Here is a 13895-nt window from a genome sequence, read left to right as displayed (position 1 = left end):
CACATACACATGACAGCTCTTCAGGTAACAATGTAGATATTACACAACCATGACATGTCTCTAGTTGCAGGGTGCCACTCATACAAATATCAACATTTCTCAGTCCACTATGAGGACAGGTTCTGATGAATAAAGGGAAGGCAGTTCATTAAAACTGCAATGAAACCTCACAATAACACAGATTATAACACAGATTATATCACAGATTATATCAGGGCTGTAAGTGCTGCAAAGAGTCCATGAAAGCAAAAATCCTCACGTTGCAGCCGAGCTCACAGAAGGACTGTTTAGAGTGTGCATGCTAATGATCTGTTGAGTTTTGGGGAACAGGAGGGAAAAACATTTTTATTAAAAAACATGCTGCAGGAGCTTTACAAACTCCGAACGAAAGAAACAGAAACATCTCGTCAACATGATGAGTGTTCACGGCATAATGACAACTGAATTACAGCGAGGAGCACCAGCTCAGCTACAGCTAGCTGCTCAGCTAACACTGACTTGTGTTGCTCTTAGCAAAGCAACTATTAAGCTAAAATCCATACCGCATGTATCACATTTGGTTAAATAAAAATCAAATTAAGACATTTTGCTAATAATGAAATTAGCAAGCAAGCTAAGTTAGCCAGCTAGCTGTGGCTCAGATATGCTGCATGGATCTGGATACTTTGGTATGTTGGCTGAGCATAGCTAGTTATGCTAAGCTAAGTAGCATAGCTAGTTATGCTAATTAAGTAGCAACTGGCAGGCTAATCTTATCGATGCGCACAAAATAGTCACTTTGTTCCAGTCATTTTTACAAAGGAGGGTTTTTTGGAGCATTTATTACTCTCTAGCAATCATTAATAGTATTTTCTTTAAATGAGATATTATTTTCATCTACTTTTTATTGTACTTTTAATTATCAATGAATCATTTACTTCACTTTTACTTACTCAGCTTATTCTTCAGTGATACATCATTCATCAGACCCTAATCAATAAAAGCATTTATAGATACAGCAGATAAAGTAACAGGCTGCTGTTGGATGGTGCTGCGCCTCCACATGCGCGCCTCCCCTTTCTCCTCCTCTCCTCTCTGTTGCGCGCAGCACAGCTCAGTCCGATGGACACTAACCCGCCTTACCGGCGTTTTTTCAGCATGAACACCGCTCACAGTGAGGAGGCTCATCCTTTATTCTCGCGAACGTTTCACACACTTGTCGAGTCGGTTTGTTTCCCTTCAGCTGTGTTCACAATGGATCGTGACCAGATGCACAAGAGACGCGCGGAATAAACAGCAACTCCAGCGTGAGTACGTTTGTCCAAGATAATCAATGACAAAAACAGTGAGGAGATGTTGTATTGTCGTATTTGTTTGCTTTGCTGAATTCTGTTTTTTCTTTAATTATTTAAAAGTTTTTATTCTTATAATTGAAGAGTTTTTTTGTTTAATTCGCCTTGTTAAAACCATCTCAAAGAGAACTGTGACGATGTGTCGGACAACCTGACAGCAGATCAGAGCTCTGCGACATTGGAGAAGCCACAGACGCTACAGAACACTGCATACAGTGTTTGAATGTCCAGAAATGAGCTGTAGTATTGCTCAAAGTTTGTGTGTAAACAGCACCCCTCCCTGAACAGCTGCACAACATCTCAGTGTCAAGTCCAGGGGGGTACAGGACCAGGGGTTTAGTCATCACAAACAGGACTGTGTGATGAGCCAGAAGCAGACCATAGCATAACAAACTGGAGTGTTCTTCGTCAACATCTGAGAGCAGATTCCTGTCATGGTGCACAAATGTTTCCTTCTCTGCATGGCTGCAAACAAGCCCAGAAGTGGTTTGTTGATGGGGTTTGAAATCAAGATCTCTTTGTGCACTCTTGGCGCTCAGTTCATTTTCAGGTCCTGACAGGACGGCAGATGACCTTTGGACAAACCTGCCTCTGAGCACGGATCCTGAATTACTTTAGTTGTATTCTTTTGTTAATCAGAGAAGAGGGGAGGAGGGGGGTGGACTCTGTACACACCCTAGCTGAAACCTCACCGCGGCTGCTGCAGTCCGTCTGGTCTGCTGGGCAGGAAGGTTTTAGGTTGCCCCCCTTTAGAATTTGTGGAACAAATGTCTGAGATGTCAAAGCCGTGGTTCTTTTGGTCAGAGCCAGCGCTTCAGATGTTTAGGTAATGCTACAAGTATGAGAAGTGAGAGCGAGCGAGTCGTACCATATCAGATTGTTTAGACTGGACTCTGGGGGTCTGCCACAAATGGAAGAAAAGGATTCTGTAACACAGCATTAGGAATGTGGGAGGACTGCATGATACTAAAGTGTTTTGGCAACACGGCAGAGTTTCTATTTCAAGAGTCTGTAGTTTTTAACCTGAGATGACAACAGGCTTCAGTAATGCATGATAAGCTGTGTATTATTATTTCTAACATGAGAAGGGTTTTAAGGACTCTTATCTGCATCCATCACTCTGTTGTTCTGCTCTTTCAGTTGAGCAATTTTCCTGATGGATGATGTTTGTTTTTCTTTTCATTCTGATGATGTGTTTTGACATCATATTTTCTACAGTCGCAGCATCAAAATTTGCACTTCAATGCCCTTAATTTAAAAACGTATTCTGTCATTCTTTAAAATGGTCTTGTTTGACTAGATTTCAAACAAAACAACTGGTATTATGATCACATATTATTCCATCCCATACTGTCCTGTATGTGCTGTATATTCACGTTTTGCCCACACAGTGTGTCATGGTGTGTTCTAATGTGGTCAAAGTAACCCAGATTTTCTGGTCATAGGAATAAACTCCCTAAAAATAACCAAATGTCAACAGATAATAAAAATAAACATAAAAAAGCAAAATGAAACAAAAACAGCAAGAAGAAAGGATGTGGCTTCAACACATTGCACCCATTAATAATGACTGATAAAGCACCTACTGAATGTACGTCAATGGATGTTCTCAGTCACCCTGATCATTTTTCATTCAAAATCTTAAATCTCCTCCAACACACTTAAAAGATCAATCTTAAGATCTTAAAATAGAAGTAAAACAAATAATGTCAAATTCATCTTTTAACTCACAAACTGTTTTGTTTTGAAAAATAATTACATTCACTGGATTGGTGGCCTCACAGAATCATGGGGCTGTAAGGTCACCTGCAAACCAAATTACTGTGACACTGCATTAATTACACTAACATTATATTGTTGGTTTTTGACTCAGCATTGATTACTGATTTTTGAACTCCTCACAGAAATTGGAAATACCAGTGATACGCCTAAACATGATGATAACAAGTGGGTCATTACACATTATGAATGGGACCAGCAAAAAGTGATATAAGGACCATCAAAATATGTTCAACATATACTTCATATAACGAGTGCTTAGGCAGAGGTCATGTCCCTTTCTAATGTTGCATCCATTAAGATTTTTCCTTCAAACTGCTCTGATTAGCTGCATACGTGCTGCAACCCTGAATCCACTCTGAGTCACCAGCCAACACAAATATTTTCTGTAACGTATTAAAAGCATTATTATGTGGGATCAGGCAGAACTCCAAGTGAAACATAAGGCAGAGACATTGTGAGTCATTCTACAGATATAATTATTACATTCACGGTACATACTAATCACAGTCTAAAGGTAGTAGTAGATTTTTTCACTGTTTAGTTCACAAGAAAGAAATCCGATCAATGCAGTCAAGTTGCTGCATGTTGTAGGAACAAACTGTGTGTGCAAACAGGATTTACAGTTATACGTCTTCATTTACAGTCAAAAGCGATCTGAGGTGGCTGGACAGCTCTGCCTGAGTGTTTTCCAGCAGAACAGGTAGAGGCGAGTTCACTGCTCAGAAGGAGACATGCGTCATGTTCAAGGAAAACACAGAGCTGCGGTTAATTTGGCTCCTGTGCTTGTTAATCAAATGGAAGGAATAATCAGGCAGATCTGCTCAGATTTAACTGGCTTTTAACACAATAAAACAACTGTGATTTGCAGCCTACTGGTAAACATTTAACTCATTAAGTTAATTGCTAAAACTGCATGTAAAAACTACAGTAGCATGATCATGATGTGTTATCATAATTAGCTATGATCAGGAAAGGAGTAGGTTTTTGAGGGGCTTGCCCACCCAGGTTGACCACCGGATGCACTTCATGTCTTCACACCTCCCTACTCCTCTTAGGTATAAGGCTTCAGATGTTCTCTGCTTGCTATTAATGTCACATTACTTTTATATTCCTGCTTAAATCAAACAACGTACAGCAAGCAAACACATTTGCATGCAGATATATACACTGACATGCATCAACAAATGTAACTGAAAACCACATCTGCACTCCAGATGTCATGGTGCCCTGTGGTGAAACAAGCAGCTTAATGCTTCTTTTTTTAGCATGTTTACTTGAAGGCTGTTGCTTCAATAGTCTACCAAATTAACAAATTAAGACATTAGGATTCCCGTGAAGGCGACATCATTCTCCAGTGACAGAAAACAGGGAAGTCAGGAGGAAATGGAGGAACAGTCCAGCACGACCAGGTGGATTATGCCAGTTTCCTGAGATATTCGGGCTCTCGGGGCACTTCTGGATTTCCTGTGAAGATTTCATACGTATTCTGAATGCAAAAGCAGCTTCAGAAAGAAAAAGGAAGCCCAGCACCTCACAGCAGGAAGTAATTGCTGTTTTCTTTCCTTCAAATGACTTTGACTTTTGATTTCCTTTTCAGCCACACAGAGAAAGTTTTATTATTACCTCAGTTTTGTGTCCCATCTGTCTTTGTCTGACGTCCCCGTCAGCAGGGAGGCTGTTTTATTTCCTTTTGTGGCGTCAGGTTTTTCTTGTGCCTCGGTGCTGGGATTCATCCAAGTACCAGTCACAGAGTGTACTGTGTAAGGTCAGGATGTGTTTATACATATATAAACACAAAGACATCATTAAAACATGTTTCAGAAGAGGTGAGAATGTGTGTGTGATGCACAGAGATGCACAGAGATGTACATCACATCTGCATTAAGTATATTTGTCTTTAAGGAAGCTGAGTTGTTTCAGGAATAGTAGATGTAGTGGTGGGAGACTTGTCAGACAGCAAGACAGTGTTTAATGAGCATGGACTTGAGTTCATAGGATATGTTGTGCAAAGCTGATATTTTGACCTGAATGTGCTCTTTCGTTTTTTTGAGAAAAAAAAACTTTCTGTGAGTGTTTAGTTGTGTTTTCTGAATTCCATGGCAAACATCCCATTTTTTTCCAAAATATTGGGAAATCTTGGCCTCACAGCAGAACTATCAAAAGGTCAGGAACTCACTGCAAGCATCATCGTTAATTCTCCAGGGGCCATGAAACTTTCAAGCCAGCACACAATCTATAATATGTTGATTTGGTCCAAAGGGTAGGATGGACTTTGTGAGTGTCTAAGGGCTCCTATGCCACAATGTTAGTGTATCTGGAAAAGATGAGCTGTAGTTTGCCCTAAATATGGCAAAGTGCCTATTTATACTATATGTGTAAAACTGCTTGGTGAACGTGTCTCATCTTTGTTAATGTAACATAGAAGCTTAGCTCGTTTCACCACCTCTGTATGATTGGCCTCATCCCAGCTCAGCTGTTCAGTCAAACACTCGTCTGCTTTCACCCCACAGTTTCACAGATTCAGTCTTACAAAGATGTTGGTATTATATGATCATAGTGTACTGTGCACAAATATAAATGTCTTCTACCACTTAGTAGAAACACTTGAGCTCTGAATTATGATTCTGCAAAGTGTTTCCAGCCTGAACTTTTGGTACTATAATGTGAGTTTCAAATTACTGTGTAAGCTGCTGGGCAATCTTACATTATGTCCTGGCACTTCAGAAAAAAAGCAGCTAGGATTTATATCACCATAAAGTGTCTTAGAGTTTGCAACAAACATGGTGAATAACATCCCATTCTGACTTTGATAGATCCAGCCTGACACAGCAGAGGTGTCCTGCAATTTTGAATTCAGGATTTTGATGGTGGATTTTCACCTGAGTCAATCCCACCTGCCGTGGGCTTACTGCCTTCGATCGATTCTCAGACTAAAGAGGTCTAAAGTCTTCTTTCCTGCTTATTCTCATACTGTTTCTTTCATCTCCGCCACTTTACCCTTTACTCTCACTGTCTTATTTTTTGAACGGTCACATTTTCAAATCTCTCTTTTCCCCTACACTCTTTGAAATTTCGCTCGAGCCAGACATCAGTGCTTAATAGGAATAATAGATTAAGAGCTTCAGAGACCAGAGATGATAACGATTACCTGCGTATGTAGAAACAAAGATATGCAGAGGTAGAAGAAAATGAGCGTAGGGAGGAACAGAGGATGTCATCAATGGGGTATTTGTCAAAAAACACAGCCGCAAAGGCATCATTAAAAAGAATAAAAACTGCAGAAATAAACGGAAATATATAACAAATATAAATTAAAATCACTATGAGAAGCAGAACAGTTGCTACCTACTAACTACTGAAGAGCTCACCTCTGTACCAATACTTCATTTAATTAAGCCCATAGCACCTCTAACAGAAAAAAATAAGCCATTTCCGAGCTCATATATCAGCATGCATTCCTGATAAGTCTGCAAATACTCAGAGCTTCTCCATTATGAAATCTGCAAGTGTGTGAGGGTTTTTTTTCTGCTGGACTTCTGAAGCCTTTTGTGCACATATTCAAACCCTTACTGATGCAGACTGCAGAATAATTAAATTACACATAGGCCTACAAATGAATCTGCTTTCAGAAGACTGCTCCTTCTGACTTTGAGCCAAACTACGGGGACCAACAGAGCTGAGGGTTTAGTTCTTTTTAGGTCCACACACCTGTAAGAAGTTAGCCACTATGCTCCTCTGAGTACTAACCTAAAGTTCTCCTAGCAAGCCTCCACATTTCTAGCTTCCTGCTTGAGTCACATAACCTCACGCCCGTTTTAGCTCCTGCTTCAGAGTCAGCTTGCTTCCTGCCCGCTAGCCTCCTGTTTCAGCTTCAGTCTTTAAGTAAGCTTGTGTCTACTGGCTAGTCTCACACTAATGGAAACATGTACCTAATGGAACCATGTCATGGTTGCAGGTGAGACAGGCAGGGCCTCCAAAGGCTGGAGTGTTTGTATCTTCCATCTGGCTGACTGAGGTTACTTCTGTGTGCTGTAGCCATGTAATTGTCTAAAAGTGAATGTCTGAGCTAGTTGAAGTTTCTTATACAATCATCATATATATTTGTTACAATTGTTTCACTGGTTTGATGCACCATGCACAGAAGCAGAGGTGATTTTATTATACTTGTTACGGCCCCATTTTTTAATTTATTTTTCACCCCTCTGTTGTTTGTGTGGACCTGTCCACCTTATGTCCGTTGATTGGCTGAACTACGGCTACGACAAAGATTACTGGGCCAATCAGCGGGAGGACCGGAAGCTTCAAAAATGACGCCGGCTTTCCGCCGATGCAGCTGTGTTGGAGTTTGCAGTTGCCCGAGTGACTCTTGTTCTGTGTCGACTGGGTTGCTGTGTTACTGTGTGCTCCGTGCTTCATTTTGTAATCGGTTGGATTCGTGTGTAGCTAGTAGCTAGCACCATGCTGAGGCTTCGTTTGTTTTGTGTTTTCGCCTCTCGGTTTTGTTTAGCTTAGCTTAGCGCTTAGGCTCTGGTTTAGTTTTTAACCGCATGTGCCCTGTTTTTTTTCTGTGCCCTGTTTGTTTTGTTTCTTTTTTCTTTTTGTTAACTACCTGCTTGGTTATTTGGTTTACTTTATTTTACCAATCAAACACCTTGGTTTATGATAAACTTCCCCTTCCCTAGCATACTTCTTTAATGATGACAGTGTGATCAGGTGGAGTCGCATAATGATACTGAGGCTGCATTTTAAGAGGTCCTGTTGTGCAGTAAGAATAAATACACTGTAAATTGAGGCTTGCTGGTTCTGTTTTAATTACCTGGTCCAGTGGGATTGTTAGAAAAAAATCTGAAAAGAAAAACTGTCAGAGAAGTGATTTAAAAACATTTTACACTTCAGCATGAGAAATTTATTAGCACACCAACCTTGAAATAATAATGCCTACATTCTTATTATTCATGTGGTGAGAAAGGAAAACACAATACGTGCACTTGCCACACTGCTTGTCCACCTGTATCAATACCTAACAGTCCTTTCTCTTGATCTAGGAAAAAAAAAACATTTCCAGGTTAACAAAATAGAACCCTCAGTGCTTTTAGCTCACTGAAAAATAATCATGTGTTTCTAGTTTTGAATTACAAAGTAACTATTATTCTGACCTTGAAGGTCTCTTGTTGGAGCTGGTCTTTGCATGTGCTGTACAGCTTTCATCATAAAGCTCTCCATACAGCAGACCACACACACTCCGCAGCTGACCTCAGATGCTTTAAAGGTGACTCCTGTAATGGGAGCAAGTCTGAACTCTGATGCATCAGAGTGGCAGCGATATTAAAAATGTTCAGACCACCTTTTTTTTTTGGTCTTATAGGGGATGACTAAAATACTTTACAGGAAACAGTGCAGCACTGTGGTTGAAATGTGTTTTAACATGTGTTTCTGTTTTACAGGAGGCCCTGTTCACAGCGACAGAGCAACACAAAAGATGACCTGCAGATTAAAAACACAACCTCTCCCAGGTGAAACCTGAACTTATTTTTAGACAATAATCTCCTTGTATCTCTTTCTACATGCCTACTCAGACACTGTGTCAGTATGTCAGTGTCAGATGGGAGCAACCCCAAAAGGGACCACGGTTACAGCCTCCACAGTCTGCCTATGGCTGAACACTACAGCAAACGGCCTGTCAGGACATTCTTTGACTTTACTCACACAAACGGGCCTGAAAATCTGGACGTGAGGCAGGTTCCTCTGCTGTTTTTAACCAACCTGCAGAGCATCTCTAAAGTCAAAGTGGTGAGCTTCCTTCTAGCCTTGACATTGACATTCCTCATCATGGCCTCCTATGTCCTCATGTGGGACAAGAAAGGACTTTTGTTCACTCCATCACCTTATCAGCTCAGACCGGCGACGCCATCTGAAGTTTCATTCGAAAAGACTTTAGACATCAAACTGCTGGTAAAGCTCATCAGCTCCAAACAGGAATATACACCGAGGAAGGTGCCCAAAGAAAAGGATGTCATGGATACAGACTCACATGTACGTATAGAAGACATTGTGTCAAGTTACGGTTAGATATATTGGCGCTGTTACATTGCATACAACCTTCAATCAACTCTGTAGTAAAGGCTTTCATTTATGCAGTTCATAATGACCAGCATTTGCTAGGAACACTCTCACTAAGTGTTGACGGGTGTCGGTGCATGTCCTCATCGTGTGTTTCTACTTTACAACACATCGTTGGCAGTAGTTATAGAAAGAGCATTAGCACATCTGCTAGTTAAGCTGTAAATCACAGCTACAAAGAAGTGGGTCTATAAGATGGATACCAATTAGTGGTGTATGAGTGTATTTTTAAAGCAATAACAGAGGCCAAGCAGGTGATGACACACCAGTTGACAAGCTGTGGAGTCATGTAATGTGCCTGTGAATTATGGATGTTTTGACTCTTCTTATGTCTGCTGTTATCTACGTCATGCTTTAATTCTGTGAAGCCAAATTCAGCTTTTCCTTCCTCTGTGCAGTTGTTCGCTGCAATTCCTCGTAATTTCCTGCCTGGCATCAAGAGCCCTTGCTGGTACGAGGAGTTCTCCAGTCATGATCTCAGTGCTGATCCCTACAGGAGGAACCTCTTTACCCTGCGCTCCAAAGCTTTCAAGACTGCGTGTGACCGCCTGAGGGCCGGCTTCCGCCACCACTTACTCTACAGGGAAGGCAAACACTTTCGCTTGCGGTGCTTGCCGTACTTCTACATCATTGGGCAACCAAAGTGCGGTACAACAGACTTGTTTCATAGACTGCTGCTACATCCAGAGGTCAGGTTCAACACCATGAAGGAGCCGCACTGGTGGACCAGAAAACGTTTCGGTAAGGCATTTTAAATTTATCAGTCACTCCTCATATCATATCTTTCCATTGTATATACAGCTAAAACCAGGAGACAGCTGAGCTCTGTATGCACTGAACTATCTGCAGAAAGTAACTTTCTAAAACCTTGTGGTCCCTGCCATGTTGCTAGGCAACCAGCAGAGACTGAAGAAAGTCTCCAGTCACGGCCACCACTTTGCAAATATTGTTGCCTCAGACAGATTAAACAAAATCTAAACAGTGAAAAATAGGTTATGTGGTGGCAGCACCAATATATTTATTACATTGGACCTTGATCGTAATTTTTCAATGGTAAAGAATTGTACAAGCATTTATCTGTAATCGTTCTTCTTCTAAACATAATCAAGCAACAACAACAACAACAACAAACAGCAGCCATCGCTGTCAATGTCATTTCCACTCAAATAATAAAAAAAGAAGAAACAGCAACATAAAATAACATTAAAATACAGGGGAAAAAGGTCCTGCACTGGAAGCAAACTCATTGTGACCGGTTCCCCTGTTATCTGCTGTAACCTCCCGATGTGGACCTTTGTTTTTTGCCTAAATGTGAAAATATTCCTTTAATAAACCATAAACCTAAAGTTAATATTTTTTAAAGCAAACCATTATTAGCATAGTTGCTTCTAAACTTGAACTGGAGCTGGTTGACTCCCAGTTTACTCACTTTTCATAACATTTGTAAACGTTTAATAAAATTCCCAACTGCAAGATGCATTCAGTTCCACCATCTCATGATCAAATTCAAAACATCAGCTGTGACACACATTTCACAGTCACTGTAAAAACGTCCACATGTAGAATTACAGCTAAAGCTTGTAAAATTAAGCTAAAGCTAATCAAATGCTGCTGACTATAACATAAGTCCCTCTGCAGCTGCTTCACAGTTAAAAGGCCTCATTAATTCTCCTCCCTGGAGAGTTTTTATAGCCAGCTTCCTGCAGGAAGTGCAACACATCGAGAATGACTGCAATGGCTTCAGTCACTAATACATAATAAATGTTTAAAATGTATAATGTGCATGCAGACAACCTGATTATTATCCAGAGAAGGTTTTGTGTTACCAGGTTCAAAAGCAGTTCATTAAATGCATCCTATGGCAGGGCAGTCCATAAATGAGTTTATAATGAGTGTTACCTCGGGCTGCAGGTTATATCCGTTTCAAAGATGGCTTCCAGGAAAGTTTCCCTGTGGAAGATTACCTGGATCTGTTTGATTTGGCCGCCTACAACATCCAAGAAGGAATCAGTGGAAACTCATCTGGGGACCACCGAGCAGTGCAGCTCATAACAGGTGAACACATGTGAAAGCGTTTGTGTGTGTGTGGGTGGGGATGGTTTGTGGTAATGTTAGCGCCCATCATGCATCAGATGGAAGAATCTTTAGTCTTTAAAGTTTTCATTTAGGGCGTCTTTTGAGGGACGACTGGATCCAGATCCTGATTAAAAATAAATACAGCTGTGTCATTTATTGTTGGGGTCATTTTCAGTGGATTTTCCTACAAATGGCTCTCGACTCAGAAGCAGTGCAGTGAAGAGCTGCAGGGAAATACCACATTGTTCTACATAGTTTGTGGTCTAATGCGTACAGCCTCTTGTATTTAGAAATGTACACAGAGAGTGGGTGAAAAGTTTGTCTGACAGTGAGAAAATGATATGCAACCCCTCAAAAAGTATTTGCATATGACTAACACTTTGTTTTTATTTACTTTAATGAGTCACCAATGCTTGCAGTTGGAGCATCAGTGTTTTTGACCTAAAAAATTCAGTTTCTACCACTCGCTGCATTTTAAATAAACTGTTGTTACCCACGGTGATACTCAGACTGTCAGTGTCTTGACAGGTGAAGCCAGTGCATCCACAATGTGGGACAACCAAGCCTGGAGCTATCTCCATGGAGACAGAGAGGAGACAACAGAGCCCCCCTTCCTGGCTCAGGACTTCATCCATGCAGTCCAGCCTGGTGCCAAAATCATCATCATGCTCAGAGATCCAGTGGAGAGGTACGAAGAAAGAAATCCATCCTGACAGGTTTAATTGCTTCTAAAGGGATTTGCTGTCATTTGTCATTGTTGAAGGATTCCTGTTTGTCAAGCGAAATTTAATTCCCTTCTTCCAGCTGATTAAAGAAAGTGTGTTTAACTGTGCTTCCAGGCTTTACTCTGACTACCTGTACTTTAAGATGGCCAACAAATCGGCAGAGGACTTCCATCAGAAGGTCGTAGAGTCAGTGCAGTTGTTTCACTCCTGTCTGTCTGAGAGGTCACTGCGCTCCTGCGTCTACAACACCAGCCTCTCAAACGCCATGCCGGTCAGCTCTAATTAAATTCTGCATTTAAATGATTAAGAATAATTACAGCTCTTTCAAATCTAGAATATTTGCTGCATAAAACCCTCTTAGACCCTTTATTCTATCAGACAGTGAGCTGACATGTGACCTCTGTCACTGATCTACTGAGATCTACTGAGATCTACTGCAGTAAAAGCAGCAATCAACTCTAACACTGCAGAGTCCGAAAAATCCCATGTAGTTTACATTGCTGTTACAGAGGAGAGGAAGAGTACTGCCAGTCTGCTGATAGGTCAGACCACAGCAGCCTAGTTTCAGCAGAGGTGTTGTGCTGTGGTGCCCCCTTGAGGACATAAAGTGTCTGTACAACTGTTAAATGATTATTGCAGACAAAGTATTTTTCAGTCATATGTCTTTTTCAGTAAGTGGAACATATTCTGTTTACCATGCCCTCCATGTGGCATACTGTTTGAGTCATATGACATTACATTGAGAGTTGTAGTAGTTTGAAGGTTTACCATCCATGCACCATTAAAAGATGAAATTTGGTTTTTGTTTTTATTTTTCCACACAGGTCAGACTGAATCTGGGCATGTACATCGTTTTCGTACTGGACTGGCTGACAGTTTTTCACAGGGAGCACATTCTAGTCCTTCGACTGGAAGACTATGCAGCCAGCCTCAAAGTGACCATAAAGAAGGTTTTTGATTTCCTGGGTGTAGGTGTGTATCCGAAAGAGCTGCAACAACAACATAGAGTCTGAGTGACGAGCTCTGTACATTAAAAGCTTCATTCATTGCAGGTCCTTTGTCGGAGCAGGTGGAGGCAGCAGTGAGTAAACGGCCCATGTCTAACACCAGGCGTGTAGCAGACAGAAACCTTGGTCCTATGCTTCCAGCCACCAGAAACCTCCTCAGTGAATTTCACCGTCCTTTCAACATGAAGTTGGCAAGTGTGCTGGACAACAAGGCGTTCCTCTGGAGGAACACCTGAATGGACACATGTGAATGATCAGAGCGAAGAAAATAATGTACAATGAAAGGACACAGAGGGCCTTGAATAGGAGTGTTTGTGATATTTATTTGTTTTTTAAAGACTGTGAGTGGATTATCAAATCATGATAATAAAAGGAGGCTTGTGTTTCTATTTTATTCAATTTTTAATTTACTTCAAGTTAATAATACATTTTACAGAGCCACCACAAGAGGGCACTATAACACAGCGTGAGATCTCAGTGTAACATTGGCTGCTCTCCAGTGTCCATTATTTATTATTTTTTATTTTTTAATATTCCAGAAAAAGAATTAGTTGCGCACCATCATGTAGTATGTTAGTTGTAATATGCCAAAAACACCAGGATGTTCTACTTGCTACATCTTTGGACATACTTTGGATTTTCTTACCCACAATCCTCTTCACAGAGGAAACTGTGCCACATGACTGAGCTGCTGAGAGAATACACAATAATGTGTAACAACTAAACCAGAATACTTTAGTGAATATCAGATAAAATCTAGGAACAATGTTTTATTCACAATAACTCACTAGAGCATTATGGACACTGGAACAGCCACCGAACGTGAGACTACAGGTCATCTTTGTGTTTCAGGC

At 40.8% G+C, this 13895-nt stretch overlaps 1 protein-coding gene across 2 annotated transcripts; it reads left to right on the top strand.

Moving 5' to 3' along the window:
* The first annotated feature begins 1088 nt into the window (after positions 1 to 1088).
* Positions 1089 to 13435, top strand: LOC114447770 (carbohydrate sulfotransferase 15-like). 2 transcript variants are annotated; one of them, XM_028424219.1, is made up of 8 exons: positions 1089 to 1286; positions 8558 to 9146; positions 9632 to 9974; positions 11145 to 11288; positions 11838 to 11997; positions 12149 to 12305; positions 12859 to 13006; positions 13087 to 13435. In XM_028424219.1, exons 2-8 carry the CDS (start codon positions 8703 to 8705, stop codon positions 13275 to 13277), a joined length of 1587 nt encoding a protein of 528 aa, XP_028280020.1. In that variant the 5' UTR covers positions 1089 to 1286; positions 8558 to 8702; the 3' UTR covers positions 13278 to 13435. The 2 variants fall into 2 exon arrangements, with proteins under 2 accessions (XP_028280020.1, XP_028280021.1); XM_028424220.1 differs by having other exon boundaries at positions 1089 to 1290.
* Positions 13436 to 13895: the final 460 nt, after the last annotated feature.

The sequence above is a fragment of the Parambassis ranga genome, chromosome 15 (genome assembly GCF_900634625.1).
Source record: "Parambassis ranga chromosome 15, fParRan2.1, whole genome shotgun sequence".
Lineage (NCBI taxonomy): Eukaryota > Metazoa > Chordata > Actinopteri > Ambassidae > Parambassis > Parambassis ranga.
Note: the sequence above shows the minus strand (reverse complement) of the source record. Positions and strands in the feature narration are given on the sequence as shown.